This window comes from Gymnoscopelus microlampas, assembly GCF_963454915.1.
Source record: "Gymnoscopelus microlampas genome assembly, chromosome: 21".
NCBI classification, from domain to species: Eukaryota; Metazoa; Chordata; class Actinopteri; order Myctophiformes; family Myctophidae; genus Gymnoscopelus; species Gymnoscopelus microlampas.
Genome location: NC_139958.1, coordinates 33,834,593 through 33,861,334, shown reverse-complemented (window position 1 = coordinate 33,861,334; position 26,742 = coordinate 33,834,593). Strand labels below are relative to the sequence as shown.

Sequence of the window (26,742 nt, the reverse complement as noted above, 5' to 3'; positions counted from 1 at the left end):
CCTAATATAAGCATAATGGAGGAAGACATATTTAATCACTTCGAGGTCATTGGTCTTAACCCTATAATAGCCCATTATCTTTGATGTGTGAATGTGCACATGCATGAACATCATGAATGCTCAATTTATAGGCTCCTCAGTCGCACAACTGTGTTTTGCTTGCCGACGAGAACTGATCTTAAACCTAAAACGCTTGTAGATGAGCTTGTAGATCTGCTATTTTCAGCATGTGACACCATGACTAAGTAAATTAGGGTTAAGTCATACAATTTACAAATTTCACTAAGCTACTAAGCTGATGCTCTTATTTGGCAACTGTGTTGTTGAAATGATGTTGAGACTTGAGTACAAAGGTCTCTCTGCCTCTGCGACTTCAAAATGAATCATTCTGTTAAATCTTGAAGCATAATGCAGATGCACACTCATACACATGTCCCCATATACACTCCCACACATACATACATCTGAACAATACAGAGACTACACTGATTGAAAGAATCCCTTGTCACCAAAAACTGAAGTTAACTAGGCCTATACACCTTTTGTGTTGGGGCTTGGGGCGGCAGTGGCTCAGGGGTAGAGTGGCCGGGTAGAGTGAACTGGTAAACCGCAAGGTTCCCAGTTTGATCCCGGGCTGGGGCGCTCCCCTAGAGTTAGTGTCGAAGTGTCCTTGAGCAAGACGCTGAACCCCTAATTGCTCCCGATGAGCAGGTTGGTGCCTTGCATGGTTTCCTCCGCCATCGGTGTATGAATGTGTGTGTGAATGGGTTAATGGCACAATCAATGTAAAGCACTTCGGATAGAAGCGCTATATAAATGCACCATTTACCATCATAAGTAAATTGCAAATTACTAGGCAAAGGTCTTTTACACACCAAAATAAAATGAAAATTGTATTTCACATAAAAACTATTACTAAATTAGTTGATGCCTCATAGTCATTTATAGCTACAGGTTGATGACTGACTTCTAGGTCTATCGACCTGTTCCGAAAGACAATTGCACTTTATATGTGTGTTTTTGCGATGTACTAGTCTAGGCCTACTCATTAGTCATCACAAAAAAAGTACAATTTTGAGGTATTATTACTTTACTAGAGTATTTCCAATTTTAAGTACCTTTACTTCTATTCCACTACATCTCAGAGGCAAATGTTGTACTTTTACTCCACTACAATTATTTGAAACTTGAGTTACTAGTTACTTTGTAGCTTTGGATTATTATTACAAAACATGCATTGCCCTATTTAAACTTTGGCTATTTGAAAATAGCCGATCTACAAACTCACAATGCGTTCGCATTGTGAGCTTGTAGATCTACTATTTTCAAAAGATTTGTATATCTTTTATACATTTTGAAAACTTGTGAAATGGGACATTCTGCATAATAATGAGTACTCTTGGTACTCGAATGCCAATACTTTTGTACTTTAACTCGAGTACATTTTGAATAGTGGTACTTTTACTTGTTACAGAGCTGTTTTTACTTAAGTAGCTACAAACTGTGGGTACTTTCTTCCACTGCTGCTCCTCCTCCTCCTCCCTTCCAGCTACTAGAGAAGTTACCGCTCTCACCGCTCAGCCAGTGATCCTCTGTATGCTTGCTGGGTGGACGACACACGCACCAGCTCCAGCCTTTTACCCACGTAGGAGCTCGGATTTGTACTCGCGGGGTTTTTATAGGCTGCCTACTTGATGGAGACAGACACGTAATAAGTGTTTCTCCTGACTGAAACGGATTATATTGGCTACAGACCTAACAGTATAAGTAATGAGGACATTTATTTCTTTTTTTAGAAGAAACTGAACTGCTCTATAGTAAATCTGACGTTTTTGCCACTATTGGTTGTATACGTGCCTAATACGTGTATGTGTTTGCGCGCAACAACGGTTTTAATTTGATTATTTTTTTTAAAATCATTGATTAAAACAATAAATAGATTTTATTTTATTTTTTTACTGCAAATGAGAACAATTTGGAGTGATTTATCCCGAGAAGGCGGCGGTTGAACGCGCTCTCTCAGGTAGCCCTCCCTCCAGGACGGTGGGGTATGATGTGACATGGTTCCTCTCATGGTCCAGAAGTGGGGGAAGAACTGTGCGCGGCGCGTGTGGATTATTTACCCGGAGATGCTGCTGTTGTCCATGTTATGTTGTTTCATTCCTCTGGCCAGAGCGGCGCCCTCCCTCACGACCGAACAGATGGACATGGGGGTGGTAAGTGTTTTTAATAATACGCACCCCTTTTATTTCATTGTCAAAATATTTTTAAATCCTGCAAGACAGCAGAGCGTTTCCTAATTGCGCCGGCCGGGTGCACACCCGGTGCAATTAAGGGAACGCTTTGATACAGATATGATTTGATGTGACGAGTGTGGCGACAAATGGAAATAGTACATGTGACGTGCACGAGTGCTTTTCAGAATACACAACAAGAATATTCTTTTTTACTCGTCAAGCCTTCACGTGCATTTGCCTTTATATATGCCGTAGCCTACACATGGATGTATAACTTGGTAACATTGCTTACAGCAGTGGTTCTCAAACTTTCATGGCAAGGACCCCCAAATTGACAGGCTATTAGCCCACGGACCCCCGTTTGAAAAGATTTGCCATGGACCCCCATAAGAGAAGAGTTTTACAGCCATATAGAGTGATTCTCAACCATTTTAATATCAAGGATCCCCAGTTTTTATATGGATTAAGCCAATGGACCCCCATTTGATAAAATGGGGGTCCCCGGACCCCACTTTGAGAACCACTGGCCTACAGCCTGAATGCCATGGGACAGCAGGCTGTGAGCTGTCATGTCCTGAGGTCTTTACCCGGGGCTCAAGTCATGCCTCTATGTGTGAGTGAATGGTCTGACTACCACAGACACAGAGAGCATGATATCTGATGCCAAGTTCAAACAATGGCTATTTAAGCGAGTGTACATATGCTAGACTAGAGCACTGATTCTCATTCGACCCTTTTCATTTCAAGGACCCACAGTTTGATATGCATTCATTAGGGCACAGACCCCCAATCGATATGATTTGACACTGTAAAAGCCTTAGTGCTCCATTCAGTTCTGAGAGTGTACAAAACTTGTAAGGGTCCATTTAGCTGGAGACCCCCTGGTACCCCCCTCAAGGAGCCCTGGCTGGGGGGTCCCCAGACCATTGAGAACCAGCTGTGTGCTAGAGTAATTATATGTAGCGGAACAGATCCATGCCTCGATCTTGGAACAGTCAGATTGCATACACAGAAAATGTGTGTGAATTGTGAACAGTAAGGGATGATAGAAAGTGGGGCCACTGAAATGAAATATCTACTGTTCATAAAATGGGTTAAATGTTAGGTTAATGTTGCTCTACATAAATGGGCTACTTTGCAAGCAAACGGTATTATCCAGGGGGTTTATGTAGCTAAATAGGCCAAAGCATGATGATGTATTTTTTTTACTTAATACATAAAACCAGTGGATGCGTCATTTGTGGGGGCTGAAAGGGAAATGACAGAAAACTGATTGAGAAATATATATGAGGCTACATTTGGGCTACAGACAGTCTCTAGGATGTATCCCCGTAGCTTACTCCGATGACAACAGGAAAAAAGTTAGACTGTGTATGAAGTAGCCTAAAGGGTGGGGATGCAGGGAATATTGTTTAACAGAAATTCAAATTCCCATTTTCTTTAAGAAGGCTGACACCTGCAAACATGCAAAACTGCATCATTTATAGAAAAAGAGAACACCCCAACACACATACAGTATACGCGCGCGTGCGCACACACACACACACACTCACTCACTCACTCACTCACTCACTCACTCACTCACTCACACACACACACTCTCTCTCTCTCTCTCTCTCTCTCTCTCTCTCTCTCTCTCTCTCTCTCTCTCTCTCTCTCTCTCTCTCTCTCTCTCTCTCTCTCTCCCCTTTCTCTGTTCCCAGTTGCTTTTGTTTCTTTGTTTCTTATGCACTGTATACAATTGAAGCTTCTTGAAGTGAATAAGTGAACCTTCTCTTTTGTTTTTACTTGTATTAGCCTACCTCACCTTTCCTTTATCAAAACGTTGATTATCCCTGTGTCCACATTGTGATGGATCCAACACAAATTGAAAAACACAGACCTTATATTGTAGAGACCATTTAGCTCAGTGTTGATGTTGATATTCTCAGCACTTGTGTGCGTGCGTGCGTGCGTGCGTGTGTGTGTGCGTGCGCACGTGTGTGTGTGCCACTACTGGGCAGGCTCAGGTGTGTAGCAGCTCTTAAGTCCATCTGAGGGACTCAGACGGACAGACTGACAGACGAGCACCACTCTCACATCCCTGCTGAGTATTGTTTTTAAGCAGCCCACTTTCACCAAGGGGGAATTGCTGTCAGCGCTGGAGAGCAGCTGGACGTTCTGTGCTCTGGTGAGGGTTAGAGGAGGCTATCCCATCTCAGCAGAACCTGGCTATTACTCCCATTACACTGCACATTTGGTCCATCGAAACAGACACTTAACCACCAACATATCAGAGGTTCCCGATCACTTGCACTGCTGCTTTCCAGGCAAGATAATGTCAGAGAGAGAGAGATTGCTCTGCATTTGTGTGTGTGTGTGACGTGTGTGCGTGTGTGCGTGTGTGTGTGTGTGTGTGTGTGTGTGTGTGTGTGTGTGTGTGTGTGTGTGTGTGTGTGTGTGTGTGTGTGTGTGTGTGTGTGTGTGTGTGTGTGTGTGTGTGTGTGTGTGTGTGTGTGTGTGTGTGTGCTCGCATAGAATTGCACATGATAAATAAGCCATCCACTTAGTCTTGGAACAACGGCTTTCTATCTCAGGCACCAAAATGATCCAGTGCATTATCAAACCACACAGTAAAATCCCCAGGGTTCATTTAACTCTGAGAGTGTGTAGAGTAGATGTACCCAAATGGACCCACATTTCTCTTAACTGTTACAAAGGGATACATTAACACAATAAAGTCGGTTACTTTTCTTTTATGTAGAACGACTTTGGGTACTTAGAAAGCCGCTATATAAATCTGAGATATTATTATTATAACACTGAGGATTCTTTCATGAAGTTTATTGTTACATCTCATAGGACGAGTAAAGTTATTTCGTTTTGGTTCCTCTACATTGTAGCAGCAGGATTTTACTGTGTTCTATTACAGTTGCAATAAAATCTGTGCCATGATTTCGGCTCATCATATAATTTAGCTCCAGAACCCTTTTTGTGTGTCTATACAGAAAGACCAGTCTCCACAAACAACTTTTCTTTAAACCTTGCCTCAGAACTCTCTCTTTGGCTGTCAGTCCAGTGAAAGTCTCTACTTAGTCTCTACTAAGGCTATTTAAATTGAAACTCAGTGTTAAATTAACACTGACGATTTTGCTGTGTAGATAAAGTGGTAATCTTGAGTTGATAACGCTGTTCACACTTGGGGACTGTCACTTTATATCTGCTATGATTTTTTTCTGTGTCCGAGAGAGTGTGCAGTAAGTGCTGTTTGAAGTAAAAGTTGTTCTCGTACCCCTCCTGAGGATTGGCGGCCACGGTTGTGGGCCACACCCTGACAACCTGTATGTGTCTTAAAGAACAGACTCTCATTTTGCTTTATAATTTCATTAATGAGAACACCATCTGGCCTCATCTGCAGCGGAACAGACGAGAAGAGGAGTGGTGCATTCAACCCCCCCTTACGTCCTCCACCCTTCTCTCAATTCCTCCCCTCACTCATCCCTCTCTCACCCCCCTCTCTCCCTCCTAGACTTCAAAATGTTACGGTCTCATACGGATGGTCTCTCCACCACCACTACTCTCATCATTAGCTCTTTCTCTGCCTCAAATTAGCACATGGTGTCCAGAAGAGTCACATTCTCTCAGCTTAATCTCATGCACCCCCACCTTGCGCTATTCTCCATGAAATCCACATAGGACTTGGAATTTAGGAATCTTTTCTTCACTGGCCCTTCCTTGATCTTCTAATTACGCTCACAACCCCCCATGGATAAGAGAGGGATCAAAGAGAAAGCTGGACTGACTGACAGTCAAGGGAAAATAGGAGATATCGTACCACCAGTTTCAAACGAGGATGGCTAGGGAGAGAAAGGGCAAATGAAATAGAAAACAACAGTCTAATTTGCTCCTAGACAGCAGACTAACATGAAATCAATAGTTTTTTTCTCCTGGGATGGAGGCTTCCTCTGCCTTTCTGAGCTTAATGAACGAAGGACATATTTTTGCACCTGCGGACGGGAGAGGAAACACTTTCACTAAATTGTTCTTATCAGTTTTGTCCGACTGTGAGTGGGGTGAAATATGTAAGTACGTAAAATCATTAAAAGTTAGGTTTTAAGTCAAGTTAAGGGCTTTACAGGCCCACATTTAAGTAAGCAAACAACACCCCCTGTCCTTACGCCCTCACTCTGGCAAGGAAAAAAACACCACCTTCCAGGGCGGTCAGGTGTGCAATAGGTGCCTTCTGGGCAATATACTGCAACTACGAATTTACCATGAAGTAATAGTAAATAACAAGTTATAGACCCCTTAACAGACGACGTCATACTGGCTGCGTGCAGCCAGTATGCGCGCAACGAAACCCATTATATCAGGTCTCGTTAGGACGCGTCTCACTAGCCAACACACACAAGAGGAGGTTGGGGTGTGCTGAAACCAGTGCACCCCGAAACAGGTTGGGAATTGATTGCGTGAAACAATCACCTGTGCGTCCAGGCTCAATGTTAGTAAACAAATAATTGGTCTATACACAATAGTATAAGTCCATCCATCTTCAACAACTTATCCGTAGTCAGCCCTTTCCCGGACAAGATTAGGTATTTCATCTTAGGGGATCCCGAGGTGTTCCAAGGCCAGTGTGGAGATATAATCCCCCCACCCGGTCCTTGGTCTACCAGGGCACGGGGTGTCCTCCCTGTGCAACGTGCACGGAGGACTTCCCTAGGGAGACGCTCAGGGAGCATCCGTGTTAGTTGCCCGAATCACCTTAGGTGGGCTAGTGAAGGAGCAGTGGCTCTACTCTGTTTTTCGCAGATGACTGAACTTCTCACCTTATCCGTCTGAGATAACATCTAGCATCGTTACCGCTTGTATCCACAATCTTATTATTTTGGTCATGACCCACACTTCATGCCCATAATGTAAGTAGTATGGTGTATTAGTAATAAATAAAAGTATTATAGTGTTGGATTATATATATAATATATTTTTGTGTGTTCAAATTCCCAGACTGGGCTCCTAGAATATTTTATAGTTACTGTCTACTTCAGTCCTACTTCCATCAAGCGCTGTGACCTTCTGTCCCTCACACCACTGCATTGTGGTTGCTCAGATTCAGGCTGAGGAGATTATTTCAGTAACAATATCCAGTGGGAGAGAACTGCAGTGTAGAAACTCTTGTTTCAAGATACAGTGTAAGAATAGAGAATGGAAATGGAGAGAGAGAGAGAGAGAGAGAGAGAGAGAGGGGGGGGGGGGGGGGGGGGATGCAGTATGACACATACAGTATAGTCTCATCTTCTCAGAATTCAGAATGAGAGAGAAAGAGAAGTCATTCTGTCTCCTCTTATCTGTCTTGTAGTCTCAGTCTCGTTAAGTATAGCTTTTCAGACGTTTTGAGGGCACTGTCATATTCTTTTTCAATGTTTACTGTCCTACATTACCTTACTGACGTCAACCTGACACCTCATTGACTGCCGCTGTATTCCGGGGCTTCTGGGATCTGTTCTTTGGCACCTGCTCATGACCCTTTTCAAATTCCAGATTAACATTAATAAGGTGAATCTACTGGACATCTCTTGATGGGGGGTTGTGAAGATGTATTTTACGGACAACGTAACATGCGGTTGACTGGGGTGCCCCAGGGCTCTATACTAGACCGTGGAGGTGGCCTATAATTGTCAATATCAGTAACTGACTGACTAGCTGACTCCAAATTGTTAACAGACATCCACAACAACAATCACTCCCTGCAAACAGTCAGCGCTGTCCCATTTCCTCATCCTCGCTTCCCTGATAAATGCATCCATTATCACAAAGCCAGGTGCCACTTGCAGGCAGGCATGTGTAAATTCTTTCAAATCAAATGTTCCACAACTGAACAGAAAGTTGACAAGCTTTTACAAAGGGATCCATACACACTTGGAGTTGAATTGCCACTGAGGACTTTACTGTGCAGAAACGGGTCTCCGGAATGAGCTCATTTGGTCTGATTTTGTGATTTGTTTTCCAATGGGGTCAGTAACATGTTTGGCTAGTCCCCTTTCTCCTACCCTGTTTGGATGAATTTACAAACGTTAGAGCTTCACTCAAGTTCTCGCTAAATGAGCGTAAATTAAGCTTTCAAGGTAATTCATTTGCACTAACGGATGAACGTAAAATAGACTGTCTAATTGCTCTGATGGAGAAGTCAAGTATGAATGTCCTTCGTTAGTTCACTAGCTGGCATTAACAAGATACAGTACAGTAAATGTATTCACATTGAAATGTCTCCATGTTTTATCCACTTAAACCCTATATACTTAATTGTACAGCAGATAACCAAAATAGACCATCTACGAGCTCACAACACATTGTGTTGTGACACGTGAGCTCATAGATCTGCTATTTTCGCCGAATGTTCTGCTATTATGACATGCCCATTAGGGACACTAGGATTCATGTGGTTATAGAATGTAGTCCTGGCATCAGAACAGAACAGAGATTAAATCACAAATCAGAGGGAAGGGTGCTGCTGAAAGAGGCTTGTCTTGTTGATATAGACCGATAATATTTCTTGAAATATTGAAGTGAATAAGTGAACCTTCGGCAGAAGAGGCCCAGGAGGCCGTCTTAGAATTTGAAGGAATTTGAAGGTTGCCGCGTTGCCAATTGCCACCATGTGGAAGTGTCTGAGCAAGACACTTAACCACAAAGTGCTACTGATGTAGTGGTGGAAAGTAACTAAGTACAATGTTGAGGTATTTGTACTTTACTTGAGTATTTCCAATTTCCAATACTTTTACTTCTACTCCACTACATCTCAGAGGCAAATATTGTACTTTTACTCCATTACAATTATTTGAAAACTTTAGTTACTAGTTACTTTTCAGATATAAATTATTACATAAGCCCTATTGTATACATAGGCTATTTAAAAATAGCCGATCTACAAGCTCACAACGCGTCGCATCGCATTGTGACGCATCGCGACGCGTTGCGAGCTTGTAGATCTGCAATTTTCAATTTTTTTTAGTACTTTTACTGTTGGTACTTTAAGTACATTTTGATGCTAATACTTTTGTTCTTTTACTCAAGTACAGAAAGATGTTATTGAAATGCACCATTTACCAAGTCTTCTTATTTTGCCGTACCTTGATTTATTTGAATATTCATGAGTCTATCTTCCCACATTTGAATGCATTCAACACAGCACACATTGCCATTATTCGGTGGACCAGACCTTGGCATTTAGTTGAGATTCTCTGTGCTGGAGTGGATGTGTCTGGTAATGCCAAACAAAATGGGTGCATAAGGGAGAAGGGCTTCACTCCTCCACCAGCTGAAGGACAGCCTTTAAAGAGGGACAGAAACCAATTATAGGAATACTCCACTGACTCTTTTTCAACCTTATCTCCATGTCTTTATTGGAAGGAGTAATGATCAATACATGGTACTAAGTTCTTCTATGCTCCCTGTATCACAGAGGCAGCAAATCGAAAGTAACAGATTTTCCATGGCATGAGATGATGTAGTTATGCAGACATTAAAAAACATTCTCCCCCTGCCACCAGGGGCAGTGGCCACAATAACTGCTTGACAATCAAGACTTTTGTGGGTCATTGTAGGATCAGACAGCAAGGAAGGCTCAATGTTTCAAAATGGATAAAAGACATTAGGATTTTCTCAGCTGGTATTGCATATATACAGTGTAATCAAATATGTTTGTATTGTTCCGCACAGTTAATGACACAAATTGACTAAACCTTTGACAGTGGAGAAATCAGGTGTCCCGAATCAAACTGTGATGGCTCTTTGGCCAGAAACTGAGAAAAAAATGCATCAAGCCCTGGCGGACAGAGCCTGAGGGTAGTCCCAGGCCATCCCTGGCCAGCCATAAAACCAAATGGACCCGTAAGGATTCCATTACACAGTTAAACACTATGGTTTTTACTGTAGGCTATGCAGCCAATGCCTTGGGGGGGTTAGGGGGGAAGCTCTTAGCTTCTCCTTGTCTATTTTCCCTCTGGTGAGGTGCCAATATAAGTTGGCAAATAAACAAATTACTCATTATACTGTGTGATAAAACTCATGAAGTGGTAATACAAAAAATATAAATATCACTTGTCAAAGAAGGCAGAAGCTTTGCTGTACCTAGACCCTCTGTCACAAACTTTTAAGCTCAAGCACTATTCACTCCCTAACACGGTAAAGTAGTTTGCCAGTTTGGACTGTTTGAAGTCCAAATCCTAAATGTTCCCTTTGCAGTCATGAGGCGCAGCGATTTGTTTCATGTATTGAAAAACAGCGAAAACCAAAAGCCAGAGTTGATGACTTTACAGTAGTAATGGATCAAACTGTGTGGGCGGCTGAGTGGGAATTATTTCTCTCCACAAGAGAGCTGCACGCGATCCTCCTCCATTCTCTATTGGCTCCTGCTGATGTCAATGCTTAACAGAGGTTTAGGAGCAAGCGGGGCCATTCCAAGACTCCCCTTATAGAAAACCCCAAATCAAGTCCATGTGGCTTCCCAGTCCTATTTTAACGGAGGGACCCCCTCCCCCCCACCCGTGTCCTAGCCCAGATCAAGGCCCCGGTCGGCTGTAGCTATCCAAAGGACCGCGCAGATCTAGTAATTACTGTGGTTTTTGGTGTTGCGCTGGCTCACATGTGGAGGCTTAAAATAACACAGAGGCCAGGCAGACTGTGCTGCTTTTAAAACACCATCAAGGAAACCCCAAAGCAACAACAACGGAGTGAAATATTAAACAGTTTCCACTTTCCAGAAATTGTCTGATTTATAATGAAAGTAGTTCGACTATGTTTGACTATGCGCGTGTGTGTGCCCTTATGTGTGTGCGTGCATGTGCGCGTCTGCATGTGCGTTTGTGTATGCCTGTGCAGGCACGTGGTGTGTGTGTGTGTGTGTGTGTGTGTGTGTGTGTGTGTGTGTGTGTGTGTGTGTGTGTGTGTGTGTGTGTGTGTGTGTGTGTGTGTGTGTGTGTGTGTGTGTGTGTGTGTGTGTGTGTGTGTGTGCGCCCTACCTATTATGTGTGCATTAGCTAATCTTTCGTTAATGGATATAATTGAAAGAAGAGCCCTTACTATACTTCCAGGACTGAATTAATTTCTGAGATCAATGGCTGATGGCTGTGTTTCACTACTTTTTTTAAATTGTATTGTTTCCTCACTTGGCTGGTTGCTCTGAGTCAATTCTTAACAAGTTCGAGGAGAGAAGAGGCAGACAAAAATAGGACAAAGAGAAAACGGAGACTGTTTTGAAGATGGGAAGTGTTTGATGTATGCTGAGAGATCAACTTCAACATGGTGTGTTACATTCTCATGATGTACCCTCATTTCTCTGCAGGTCCAAGTGAAATGAGAGAGAGGGAGGGAGGGGGGACAGTAGTGTGAAAATGAATAGAGTTGATGCAGGTCAGGTGGTTGAGGCTGAAATTACTTGAATTCTAGCGTCCGTGTTCTGGGATGAAAATAGCCGATCGACAAGCTCACAACGTGTCGCAATGTAGCACGTTGTGACCTTGTAGATCGGCTATTTTCGGTGAAGAGATTAGGTGTAGAGGGGGAAAAAAATAAGGGGCCAAGAATATACCCCTGTGGGACCCTGGTCAGCTAAGTAGGATTCTGCCGTGCAGGTAAAAAAAGACCCGGACCTACCCGTGCATCACTAGTGTGTGTGTGTGTGTGTGTGTGAGAGAGAGAGAGAGAGTAGGACAACGTGTTGATTCAAAATGTTACATTGGTGGATTTGTGCAGGTAACATGTTTGTGTGATCAGAAATACACTGGAGGAGAAATTGAAGAGAAGCACAAAGCGGTTTGAGGCAGAAAGCCCCTGTACCACCCTGCCGGCGGAGCCTTTTACACAGACATCGATTCGACTCAGTGACCACCTCCGCTTCCAGTTCAAAGGCAGTCCAACAATGTACCCCCAATTCTGTATCCATATATTTTACACAGAACAGTGAGGCAGGAGAGAGAGAGAGAGAGAGAGAGAGAGAGAGAGAGAGAGAGAGAGAGAGAGAGAGAGAGAGAGAGAGAGAGAGAGAGAGAGAGAGAGAGAGAGAGAGAGAGAGAGAGAGAGAGAGAGAGAGAGAGAGAGAGAGAGAGAGAGAGAGAGAGAGAGAGAGAGAGAGAGAGAGAGAGAGAGAGAGAGAGAGAGAGAGAGAGAGAGAGAGAGAGAGGTATACAGACAAGGAATCTTTGTTCTAGTAATGTGTCTGAGCATTGTGTTTAATTACTATTCCATATCAAGGACACTTCAATGTAAATGATCAAACCAAGAACTTTCAGATTCCCAGACAACTGGGACAGTGCCACTGGAAGGGCTGTCTTCAAATAGACCCTTGCATTTACCTGAGCAGCTGTGTGAGCAGGTCCTGTTGAAGTGAAAGCCCCCACAGTGAGCCTCACTCTTTTCCAGAAGAGGATGCATGAGGACCGCAGGATAAAAAGCTTACAGCCACCACTAGTATAATCTTGTGTTGTTGTTCATGTACATTTGTGTGTGGACTGTGGAGACAATATAGTGCAGAACCAAGAACACACCTCGGGATCACAACTACAGAGCCCATATCCTGTGGCGAAAATGCCAATAAACAGCTTACATTTTTGAAAAGTTGAAAAAGCGAAAGGGCTTTGTCAGTCCCTGCATATGCCAATGGTCAATTATACCGATGTGCAATTTCAGATCGATTGGCCAATGCACTAAGGAGAAAAATGCACAAGAACGGCCACATAACTATAAATGTCCCTGTCTGCCCATTGGTTATTATGTCACTGTAGCTCGCTAACTGCAACTGTGTGTTCTTTCTTGTCAAGAAAATTGATGAGAGGTTCTGCACTTTATTGACTACACTACACAAATGTACATGAACAACAACACAGGATTATATTGGTGGTGGCTGTAAGCTTTTTCTCCTGTGGTCCTCATCCAACCTCTTGAAAAAAAGAGTGAGGTTCACTGTGTTACTTGGTTTGAACCTGGCTTTGTGTCGAAGTGTCCTTGAGCAAGATGCTGAACCCTATACAGTAGCTGCTTCTGATGATGTTTTTGTATTGCATGCCTGCCTCTGTGTGTGTGTGTGTGTGTGTGTGTGTGTGTGTGTGTGTGTGTGTGTGTGTGTGTGTGTGTGTGTGTGTGTGTGTGTGTGTGTGTGTGTGTGTGTGTGTGTGTGTGTGTGTGTGTGTGTGTGTGTGTGTGTGTGTGTGTGTGTGTGTGTGTGTGTGTGTGTGTGTTTGAGAGAGAGAATGGGTGAATGTAACGCATCCATTATAAATAGATGCAGACCATTTTCCAAATGCAGACCATTTAGCATAAGTCTGCTGTTAAAAAGGTACATATTCATTAGATTGAGTACAGACTATGGATACAGTCACACATCTACATCGGATGCGTTGTAGACAACACAAGGCGAGGCATTAGACGCATACATTTCCCATGTTGTCTTGTGGGCAGTGAGTGCCGGCTTACTGGCGTGTAGTTTGTTTGACTTACATTGGAGTGGTTGGCTCACTGAAAGAAAACTACAAGCAAAATGCTTGCTAAGTGGGGTCAATCAACCACGGTACTTCTTTCCTATTAGAGGTTCAGGCCGCTACGCGGTTCTCACACCTACTGTACGTCGCACCACCGATCCGACTGAGATCTCTGTCTCTGTTCACTTTGGAGACATTTTGCTTGAGTGGAAGATTTCTCAACTTGCATGATCGCGCATACAGCTGGGGCATCCAGTAGATGTGAAATGTAACTCAACAGTATGTTGCTTCTTCACATCGACTTAATATTGAACTCTTTCACACAAACCTTTAACATTTTAGGACCCTTGAAAATGTTTCACTATGATGTCTTTCCTGAGGCGCTGAGCTGCAAAAGAGGAGGAAAGTGTTAGCCTTCTGGCACAATTTGGTGTGACCAGTTTTGATTGGATTAGATAATCTGATGATCAAGTTATCTTCAAGAAATGTGGTCCCTGCTCAGGGAACCGTGTTGTTTATTTCTTTTTCTTTTCTTTCTGCCCGGCACTAGCCCACCTACACTGCCTGCTGATGTGAACAGCACTGAGGGAAGACACAATAGATGTTGTACCTGATTTGACCCTGATGTGAAATGAAACGGACTGAGTTGAAACGTAAGCTGTTTGAAATACACGGAGGAGTACATGGTGTCAGACAACAATAACGAAGATCATCCCATACAATTGTATGTGCTGACTGGCTGAGAGAACATGAATGAGGTTTTACTAACCCCCGAGGCTGAAGTAGTTCCACACTCTCTCAGCATTCAATATAAAACTGTACCATGCTGTTATACACAGGGTATGCACACACTGTCCTTAAAAAAAAAAAAGTACTGCCTTTTTACATTAAAATCTATGAGACATTACCAAAAGGCAATGACAAAATGTGGCAAGGCGCTTGTCGTGCGCTTATTTTGGCAGATCGGAGCGCTTTTTAAAGTTGAGAAAAGTTTCAGTTTTTGGAGTAATGTGCCTGACATTTTATCAGCAGACCAATCACAAGAAATTGTGGCTCGAGATTGCCGGCCCAACCCTCTGCAACAGGTCTTCAAATTGTCCCTTTCTTCTTCGCCTGAAGTAAGCTTTAAAATGAGCTTCATCCAGACAGAGCTCTTGGACAAGGTTGTGATATTCCTTGTACCGCTGTCGGGGGTGGAGGATGTCGTGTCTTTCATTTTCAGCAGAAAAAGCGCTCTAAGCAGTGCTTTTTTATTCATAACAGGCAGACAGTGTGAACACTCCCTTATTCTCCTCTTTTGCTCTTGATATCTCTTTCTCTTATACCTTCTCTCCGCCTAAGGCTAGATTCATTCTTAAATGTGTCTTTGGAAAGAACATAACATGACTCACCCTCTTCTGTACAGATTTTGTTTTCTTTGTGTATATCAAATTATTATCATGGCTGTCGGGCAGAAAACTCACATCTCCATATTATATATTTTTATATAGTATGACTGGCACAAAAAAGAAGCGACAATAGCATATCTACAAATTCACAATGTGCTGTGAGCTTGTTGATCTGCTATTTTTTTCTTTTCTTTGTTTTTCTTGAAGATCTTTGAAAAAATTTGCCTAGAATGACATGCCCAAAATATGTACTCCAGGTTGAAAGTGGTTAAGTTTGTCAGTGGGTTTTATGCAAGTATGGGGAGGTGGTCATTATTGAAAATTGATTATCCACAGACGCGGAGCGTAGGTGTAAATTAAAGGGATTTAATTTTCAATAATGACCACCTCCCCATACATTATCCCGCTTATTACACGGCTACTTAATAAATAAATAAATTGACCCAAAAGTAACAACAAAATGAAGTATTTCCTTGCTTACGGCAATGAAAGTATTCCATAAGTGTTGGGCTTGGCGGACAAGTTTGCCTCGGAAAGCAAATGAAAGTATTCCATAAGGTAACCGGAAGACTCGCCCCAAAACACGCTCGCCCCCATTCTATATACCCCCGGATTTGCCTATAATACCCAATACCGCCGGAATTGCCCCAGGGCGACTGTGTTTTGGTATTCTGTTTTTGGTATTCTGCCGTTGTTGTAGTGGATCAAATAGAATCACGTTTCGGTTATTGCATCGTCTATTTCTCACTTCAAATGTTTTCAAAAACATTCTTGAGAGCAACGTTTAGTTGTAAATTACATGGTGTGTTTGTTTACATAGCTGTTATGTTGGATACAGCATAAAATCAAGCAGCGCAAGTTGATATGAGCAGGTGCTCTGAGTCTTTGATTAGACAGCGGTCTGTTATTGAACTCATTGGTCATTATTCACTGATAACACGAATAGAACACTGATAGAAAATTGAATGGCACGATAGCTATGAATTATCCTGAGTGCATCATTGCTCCGACCTCAGAGAATGAACCCTAACCATTTGAGTGACCTGATGGCAGACAGATGTAAAGTCCACTTAATACCAAGAATAAGGGTGGTTTTGTGATTGCTAGAAGAAAGAAAACCTCCTCTCTGTGGCTTTGGCAGGACCACATTGTCATGAAAATGCTTAGATTTCGTGGCCTTTTATACCGATATTATTACATTAGTTCGGTGTGACTGAGACTATGTTTTCGCCCCTGTCCGTCCGTCCATCTATTAGGCCAAGGATGAAATGCCACTCTACATTTTTTAAATAGGCCTCATGGTGGCGCTATAACAGGCCGTGAAACCTTGCACGCACATTCCCTAGACGTCAAGGAAAAACCTCTGCCCTGCATTTTTCACATCTGCCTTCTATAGCGCCACTAGAAGGCCGATTTTGGCAAAATAAATGTTTGGATATTACTCCTACAGATCTTTTCCAAACATCACACGAATAGGTACACATTATCTCTATAGTCATGTGATCAAGACAGATCTGTCAGATTTTTCATATGATCATGAACTTTGGGTCATATCGGCGTATGGGCGTCATATTGGCCTATTATAGGTGGTGCCAATATATTATATTGGCACCACCATTGTTGCTGTCGGGTGCCAATATATTATATTGGCACCACCACAACCGATTTTTGCTAAAACATTTTTTTGCTATTTTGTCTTAACATCACGCAAATCGGTAGACATTATCTCTATAGTCATGTCATCAAGACAGACCCGTCCGATTTTTAATATTTTATCCTGATTGGCTAAGATTGACTTCTGCTACCTGGCCTGGTGGAGGCCTGTTCTCTGAGGAGCACATTTTTGTATTTATTCATTAAGTTGCATGCTGTTTCACCATTACTTTATTACTAATACTCTGACACTGCAGTTGGCAAACAACCACACAGCACTTATGCGTAGTTTTTTGGCAACGCAATGTATTTATTGTACACAGATTCTAAATATGTTTAAAACTTTCATGCTCTTTGGGTGAATGGATCCCATTGTGATGTTTAAGAAAATGCTTTGGTATTAACAACAATTTTGTCATTCAGATGAGTGGTTTCCACAAGACAGACAGTTCTGTGCTCTATTTTTGTTTTTATTGCTGTTATTGATATAGCCCTACTACCACAGTGATGACCTGGATGGCCATTATCGACATATTGATCGTAATAATGAACTGGGGCCTTATGAGTGTGTACATTAGAGTAATGAGTGTTGCATAAAATTGGAATGGGAGGAAAGGTAAAATCTCACATCACTTCATGCATAAAACCATGATGATGGTCTTTTATATCGTTGCTGTCGGGTGGAAACCTTGTATGTCCAAAACCGTTCCTTTTTATTATTAGTTTTAAAACAAGCTCACAAGGTATCGACGGGTTGAGCTTGTTGATCTGCTATTTTCACTATTGTTGTGCAACACTCTTGTACGATGAGGTAGGGCATTACTTTAAGAAAGAACATAAAAGTTTGAAATATGGTAAAGGTTTCTGCCTGACAGCAACAATATGTGGCTTGCTGGAAGCTGTGCTCTGTTTAAAAGCAGTGCTTCTAGAAGGTGTCAGTGGGTATCATTTTGGTGTTATAAAGCTTTTAGAAATGAGAAATTAAAGTTCAGTCAGTGTTGCATCAGATGAGTCTTTCATCATGGTATTCAATCATACAGTGTTTTGTTTAGTGCCGAGGTTGGATCTCAACCCTGCAAACCCCATAATACTGTAGATGGATATCCATTAGCCCATTTCTGCTTCTCCATTACCTTCAGCGGTCTTATCTGATTGTCTGCAATGTGATAAAAAAACATATTCATTACATTCCTTTGTTAACCAAATGAACCCTAGCCTCCCTGTTCTGGGACCGAACATTCAGCGCAAATAGCACATTTACAAGCTCTGGGGTAAAAGGAGCGGGCCTAGTATAGACCTCCAGTCAATGAAGTACTCTAAGTAGGGTTTAAGTCAGCGATTCTCAACCTGTGGGCCGTGAGGATATTGCAAGTGGGCGCCCAAATAATTGGCAAAACACAAAGATTTTATTGATAATATAACATCAACCATATTAAAAAAAGTTAATAAATCCTTTGTTAAAAAGAAAAAGAAAAAAGGTTAATAAATAAAATAAAATGTCATTGTATTCTGGAAAATGGGTTTTCATTGAGATTGAAATAGGAACACTGTTACAGTAGTTCCTCTTATCCAAGCCAGAACACAATCGATTGATTGATCATTATATTGATTTGATAACGAATGTTAAGTGGTCAGATGGGTGGCCCGCGAACACTTTCAGGATTTTCAATTGAGCCCTGATCCAGAAAAGGTTGAGAACCACTGGTTTAAGTTGTTAGCAATAGGGGTTTCTCTACCTACAGTATAGCACCTGACCATACAGTTCTCCATTGTCAGCAGGATGTAACGGTCCCAGGTCTAAATCTGAATCAGGATGTCCTTCCTCTAATGAAGAAGACCCAAGAGATTGCTCTGAACATTATTATCATTTATTACACACACGGCTTGGTTGAATGCTTGATTCTGATTGGTCAAGCACTGAATTCAGTGGTGTGTTATTTCTGGATAATGACCGATGAGCTCTATAACAGACCACTGTGTAATCAAAGACTCAGAGCACCTGCTGCGCTGCTTGATTTTATGCTCTATCCAACACGGCAGCCATGTAAACAAATGTAATTTGCAACTAAACATTGCTCTCAAGAATGTTTTTGAAAACATTTGAAGCAAGAAATAGACAATGAAGTAACAGAAAATTGATTCAATTTAACCAACACTTCCTTGTTTTCCGAGGCGATCATGTTGCACTGGACGGAAGGGCCAGTGCAACACTTTTGGAATACTTTCATTACCGTAAGCAAGGAAATACTTTGTGTTGTTGTTACTTTTGGGTCAATTTATTAATTTATTTATAGCCAAGTAATAAGCGGGATAATTGATGTTGTTAATTGACGCTGACGCCGTGCTTGTCGTTGTTTAGAAATAACCCCCTTCCCCTCGGCTTCGCCTCAGGGTTTAATAATGCTGTCAGGGATTATTTCTCAACAACGACCGGCTTGCCGTCAATTATCCCTTGCTTAACCTAGATGAGTTTTGTCCCCTGCTGCCAATCATTTGCAAAGTGCCATGAACACTACCTTGCCTGCATGCATGTAATGAAGTTGCATTTAAACCCATTAAAACCGGGAAAGCATTCGTGTCATTTTAGATTTTAGTGTTGGCTATTCAAAAATAGCAGATATACAAGCTCACAGTACGTCACTTGGTGCCGCACTGTGAGCTTGTACATCTGCTATTAAAAAAAAAAAAAAAAAACATCTTGAAACTAAGTGTTTAAAAAAAACAAATTTGATTTTCTTTTTTACACAAATGTTCTCTTCTGGTGGTCCCTTGCACAAATGATTTTCAGATGGGGGGTCCGTGGCCAAATAAATATAAATGTTGGGGTCCTTAGTCTTATGGGTTAATTAAAAAAATCATGTGGATCTCGGACTTCATGTGGCCAGCCTGTGATGTCAGTCATCTAAGTGATGACATCTGTCGTCTATGACATCTACATTTGGGAAAGGTTTCCACCCACCCGCCCATTGCCTTACATTATTATGAATTAAAGTTAAATATTTGATAATATTGTAAGTCAATATTTCAAAAATGCGTGGATTGGAGGTCCAGTGGTTTGCAAGACATACTGTCATCAGTGTAGTGTAACATGAGCTCCTCTTGTATCTTACTCCTACACATAAGGGTAATCCTCCTGGAATACAGTTTCACAGCAGACCCTGGAGCTAGCTCTATGCTATGTGCTTGGCTAGGAATGCAGTTTCTGGCTGTTTGGCTTCACAGCTTTGTCCACAGGGTATTTTTCAAAGGAGGGTTAATTAGCAGTCATTTGCGAAAAAAAAGGCTGTGTGATCAAATGGAGCTGTTAGCATAGAAGACATTATGAACTGCCATCTGTGGAGGCTCTCTATCGACACTGGGTTAGATGGTAAAGAACTAAACATAACTGCTCACCCGGCCAGTGTATGTGCATGCACACACTCACAACCGATGAATAGTAGACACGCATACAGTATATGTCAATACACATCATTTAGTGCCGCATTCTGTGGAACTAAAGGTATGTAATTACTGTGGCTCACAGCAGAGTTATGTTATGGGTTATGTTGCAGACTCAGAGTCTGTTTGATTTCTCCAAGCAGTGCTGTAGGTTGAACTATGACCCCCTTTCTAACAACAATCCAGTCTAGCGGTGTCAGGTAGCAAAGCATGCAGTCTCCCTGGCCACCTTGCTTTGTCCATAGGAAGGGAGAGGGGGGTTGACTTCAACTTGGGTTGACTGTTTTGAAATGTTGTTCACTTGAGAAGTGCTGGTTCCAGTCTCTGGCTTTGGGCAAAGTTTTGCCTTCATCTGAATCTTTTAAATGACAAGCCACACTCGGGATTCCATTTATTTACTACAGTACATGGCTCCAGGGCTGGACTGTAACATAAATTCGGCCCTGACTTTTAGCCCAGACCGGCCCACCACAACCGGCACGCAGATACTCTACCACCCCGCTTTGTCGAGGCACATACAAACGCACATGCCCTTAATACCAATACTGACTTTTACTGAAAAGCCTCCCTCCATGTTCTGGAGCCTTGAGTAAAATAAATGACAACTACACGACCCATACACAACTACAACCCATAAATATAATAGTTAGCCTACAGTACTCACAAACAATGAGAGTGTGTTGCTCTTATAAGGAGAATGCAGGCTAAAGCACAGGAGTAGAGGACTATTATGAATATGATTACATGCAAAAAATTGAACTTTAGTTTACTAAGGTATAGAAAACAATGGTTGGCTGTAATGATCTGAGAATGCCTAGACTATCCAGCCTATAGATCTAGGCTAGATCTATAGGCTGTATGAGGACGGCATAACAGGATACACCTAACTTATACATAGCAAAGGCAGGTACTGTGTATGGGCGAATAAGTTGTTTTATTGTAACAGCAAAGTCATTCAGTGTTTTTGATAACAGCTGCTGTATGTATGACCCTGTGAACATTTTGAAAGGTCAGTAAAAACAATAACACTGTGACTGAAACAATATGTTTGATCAATGTCCTTTAAGCCCATATGGGTTGCCTGGGGAACAGGGATGATGCATGACACTGGTCATGTAATTATTGGCAGAAATGTTAATTGATTGCAAAAATAGCAGATCTACAAGGACAGACCACATCACAATGGCACTGACTTGTGAGCTTCTAGATAGTTATTTGTGTGTGACATAATCGTCTGACTAAAGCATATAATAGGGCTTAGGTGGTTAATGTAAGCATCTAATCAATCAATTAGGATATTGTGGATTATTATTGTTTGAAGTATATCTAGACATAGTTACTTGTAACACACTATGCAGTGTTTGCTGTTTAATGTTGGATAAGGAACAGTCCTCTGTTGTGCTCACCAGTCACCACATCACCTTCTTCACATGCTAAACTGTCCTTCTACAAGTGTGAGCCAGCCGTCCCTTCAGATTAGCGCTGTTTCTTTCTCACTCTGCCGAATCTGCGGCCAGATGCATGCCTTTATTTATGTTCCGTCACACAATGGTGTCTCACACCGAACGTAAAAGATCTACAAGCCGACAACGCATCGAGGCAGTTGTGTAAAATGAATAGGGAAAATAGTGCTATCGGCTATTTTTTGCTTCTCAAAATGGGGACGCCAGGTTGAAAGTCACTATCAGAGAAACTACTGTTTCTACTGTGTCTTTGATGTCTTTATTCATCAATTAATTCAAATTATCTACTGATGTAAACAGCTGACAGGATGTTGACAAGGGTTTTTACTTTCTCATGTCTCAAAACCAGGGTTCTTAGAAAACAGGGTCATGTCATCAACATAATGCACTGACTGGGACCAGTGTTCTAAAGGCATCCTCACAGAGGGATCCATCCTCAACATGAATCCTTCCCGTTCCAAATAGAATCTCTGGTCCCAGCGCTAGCTCCTAGGTGGTCACCAAACCTCTGCGATGAAAGGTCATCATCACTCGTCTTTGACTTAACTTGACTGCCTAAAACCAAATCAAAATGAGTTATAGATGGAACGGGTTCCCAAATGGACAGTGGTTCTCAAACAATTCCATGTCAAGGACCCCCCGCTGAGCGGCATTAGGCCACGGACCCCTATTTGAAAAGATGTTCCAGAGACCCCCATAAGAGAAGATTTTTGTTGTTAAATTAGAGTTAGTGCAGAATTCTACAACGGTCTATATTGTAGGACATACAGTACTGTATATAGACAGTACATGTACATGTACGTCTTGCATAGCGTTGCATGTCTGGTGACATCTGAATTCAATGAATGAGCTAAAACTGGGTGGAAACTATTAGAAAGAAGGAAAAAAACAGCTTCACATAACCAATGCAAAGACTTCAGGGTTGTTCTTTCATATGGGATGGGATTGGGATTGGTTTTCAAACCACTGGTTGTAGGTTTGTTGCTGCTGGTTTTCTCTGGCGTCCAAGCCCATTCAATGAATTTAGATTTGCCCCTGACCTATCAGTAGGCGGAGATCTCTGATCGTCTGGCTACATGAGACTGTAGGCGGCAAGAATAAGATAACAGGGCAGAGAGTGAAAACCTATGGTCTGAATAGTCATTCTTATACATTCTGTCATTGGGGTAACTCCTAGCACGTGAAATAATAATCTTCATTTTGGTGGTCCCAGGACCCCGCTTTGAGTAGCACTGCCTTGGGGAACATCTGTGAATGAAATTAGCCTAAAATAGTTTCATGATTTGTTCTACAACATAAATTACACACATTAAAATCTCATCCTTGAATTTTAAAGCCGTTTACAGTATATGCTTTTTTAATTGCACGTGTGGTTCAACACTTAACACTGAGGATTTTAATGTGCATCATTAAAATGCATTGTAAACTTAACCGTAAACCAATCCTTTCTGTGTATAAAATGTACGAATATACAATCATTCCTGTTTCTTGACGGCATGACGAACAACCACTTCAGCAAACTTGTGTGAAATCACCCGTGAGGCAGGAGACCAGGTCACAAAAGTAGTGCTGACTCAGGACTACATTACACAAACAAAATGGCCGCGCCATACAGTAGATAAATGTGCTTCTACTCTGTGCTACACGGTAGCAGTAGCACAGCATGCATTTCCATGGCACTGGCACTCCACTCGCTCATTTCAACCAATCACATTACAGTACACAATGTTTAATGACAGCATCTGCAACCTTGCATTATTCTGAGGGGGTGCAACAAGGTCATTTTAACTGTGAATGGGCGTTAACTACCTACAGCACCATTGCTCTTCTTGCATCCCCCCAAGCCTCAGCACTTCACCCGCTCTAGCCCTGGTAATACATCTGTACGCAGTAACATCCTGGGTGTTGATACAAGCGTCCCTATTCTGGAAACGTCTCATATTAGGCAAACATTTGGTGAAAATAGGCTAACATAGCAGAATCTATGAGCTCACAACTTGTATCTTGTCCTGAGCATGTATGTAGATCGGCACTTTTGGCAAAGATATTTGGTGTAGAGAGATAAAAAGGGGGCCCAAGTACAGACGCCTGGGGGGCCCTGTTCATTGAAGTATATAGGGTTTAAGTGGTTTTAATTGAACTTACTGAGTGTAAAGAGGGCCCTGGAAAGGTTCAATTAAGACTCAGACCTGTACTGTAACCCAATGGTTCTCAAACTATTTCATGTCAAGGTCAAGGACCCCCAAATGTATATGTATTTGGCCGTGGACTCTCATCTGAAAATGTTTTTGTGCCAGGGACCCCCAGAAGAGAAGATTTGTGTAAAAAAAAAAATAGTACAGTAGATGTACAAGCTCACAGCCAAAGTATCAAATATGAAAGTGGTTAAAATGATTGTGATGCTAATAACACATTTTGCTGGGGACCCCAAGGACCCCTGGAGGTCTCCGGACCCACTCCTGTGTAACCCTTAGCCTATGTCAGAGCTCATCGCCTGCTGTTGCCATGTTATTTTCACAACTGAGAGGCGTTTCTATTTGCTTTCTTTCTTGTTCTTCATTGCTGTTGTCAACCTTATTCTGGAAAAGGTACACTCTGGTAGGTGTTGTTGTGTTTGATTAGCGCCTCGGGGGGGAGACTAACCACATAAGCCCCATTTCATTCTTCATTGTACAACAGTGTATCGCGAAAATAGCCTACAGCTCACAATGTGTCGCATAGCAACTCGTTTTTTTGTTTGTTTGTTTAAATCCCCCCAAAAATGTCGATTGAATTGATTAGTTTGATTTACTGTTACCCCTTTAATAAGTTATCAATAATAACTGAGAAGCACTTGTTGGGGATACTTATTGTGTTTTTTATATAACAACGTATCAATGTGAAAACATTTGAATTGATGATTAAAAAAAAAAAGATGAGTCCAGTTAGCTTGTAGCGCTATTGGAAATGAGGGTTTTATTTTGGAATATTCTAAAATCTATTTGGGGCAATTTTGACAGCACTAGTGCATGCTCAGGGGGTTGACAGTTTCCACCATTCCTCATGCATGCACATAAAATTGTCTCAGTGACAATATGCGCTATAGCAGCACAAGCTAGCTATGCCATGGTCAAAGCTGTTTAATCAATTGTATACAACAAGGACAAATATCCATCATTATGCACACATGCATACTCATGAAGTGAGTATTACTTGCCATCTGCATGATACAATCTCTCATTCCATCTCACATAATGCAACCCAAGGCAACCAAAAATAATACTTATTAAAAACAGCTCTTTTTATTCAAAGCCTCCGCATTCTGTTTTAACAAAGAAGTATGCTTAGTGAAACACACACACACACACACACACACACACACACACACACACACACACACACACACACACACACACACACACACACACACACACACACACACACACACACACACACACACACACACACACACACACACACACACACACACACACACTCTCTCTCGCTCAGTTCACTCACAAGTTAATGATTATCCCTGGCAGAGAGAACAAATCTGGTTGGCAAGACTCTGAGTGGATTGTATACTAGAGTATCTATTTGTGAATGTGTTTAAGTACTACTGTGTGCGTGCGTGCATGCGGGTGTGTGGTGGTGTTTTTTTTTTTTACTGTGCGTGCCTCTCTCCTTTCTTTGTGACATATGGAATGAATCTCACGGTGGGACAGTGGCCACTGAGCTTCATTCAGTAATTGTGTTTGTGGCCTTTGGCTGGGCGCCACGTCACACCACCACCACCACCACCACCACACAGGGAGACGCAGCATCAAAGAAAGTCTGGCTGATTTCTGTCTGAGTGGAGCCACTTCTTCTGCCACATACATTAAACATCATTTGCACAGTTCAAATCCTGTGCAAATAAAATCAAATCCTGATTATAACTCTTGGGTGAAAGTGACCCTTCCAAGTCCGTTTGGTTACATTTGTACCCTCTCAGAGTTACAAATGGATAACTCGACAATGAGGATTTTACTGTGTACAATAGTGTTTCTAAACTGGCGCCACAGCTACCCATTTGTTTATGTTTTAATTTGAGTTGACTAAGACTGAGACTCATAATGGCATACACGTTCTCTGTCTACTCTACATCTGTCGCTATACTTATCTATATCAATCATTCTATCTATCACCTTTTCTTCTCTTTCTCTCCTTTTGTCAGCTGACTCATTTTAAATCATAAGCTCACATTATACATTACACATTTATAGCGGTGAGGTCAAGGACAAAAACTGGAAGGCATTCACCCGAAATATACACTTCCTCTTCACCAGTGTAATGACTGCAAGGATCAGACTGGTTCTATTCCAGTTCTTGGCTTGACATGAAAGCCTAAACTAGTACACGTGCGCACTCACACACACACACACACACACACACACACACACACACACACACACACACACACACACACACACACACACACACACACACACACACACACACACACACACACACACACACACACACACATCATCCCTCTATCTCTCCCTTGTTGTTCATGCTTTTTCTAGTTCACAGGCACATGCAGATGTTAACACCTTTTGCTTTGAGCCTCGTAACTCTCTCTGTCTTTACACAGTAATGTCCTGAGTGCTCCTTTAATTCTGATGTGAAAAAAGAGAGATAAATGGACACTCGGAAGTCTATTTATCTCCAGGTGAAGACGGGAGCTACATCTCTGTTTAAGTTTCTCACTGTACCTGTACCTCTACATGTACTGTATATGTCTGTCTGTCTGTCTGTCTGACTGTCTCTCTCTCTCTCTCTCTCTCTCTCTCTCTCTCTCTCTCTCTCTCTCTCTCTCTCTCTCTCTCTCTCTCGGCTCTGTCTATTTCTGTGTTTGCTTTACCTTTTTGTCTCTCTCTCTCTCTCTCTCTGTCTTTCTCTCTCTCTCTCTCTCTCTCTCTCTCTCTGTCTTTCTCTCTCTCTCTCCTGCTTCCCCTCTCTCTCTCCTTATTTCTCAATTTCCCCCGTCTCTCTCTTTATTTATCTCTTTCCATCCTCTTCTTCCTCTCCCTCTTTTTGACCCATCTCTCTCTCCATCTCTATCTCTCTCTCCTGCTTCACCCTCGCC

General features: G+C 42.0%; 1 protein-coding gene across 1 annotated transcript in view; it reads left to right on the top strand.

The window, feature by feature from the left end:
* The first annotated feature begins 1,880 nt into the window (after positions 1-1,880).
* The window catches only part of LOC311038283 (matrix metalloproteinase-17-like), a 94,480-nt gene continuing 69,618 nt past the window's right edge, over positions 1,881-26,742 (top strand). Inside the window, exon 1 of the mRNA XM_084047705.1 lies at positions 1,881-2,216. Within this exon, the coding sequence (XP_083903831.1) occupies positions 2,061-2,216 (156 nt within the window). The 5' untranslated portion in view covers positions 1,881-2,060. The remainder of the gene's footprint in view (positions 2,217-26,742) is intronic.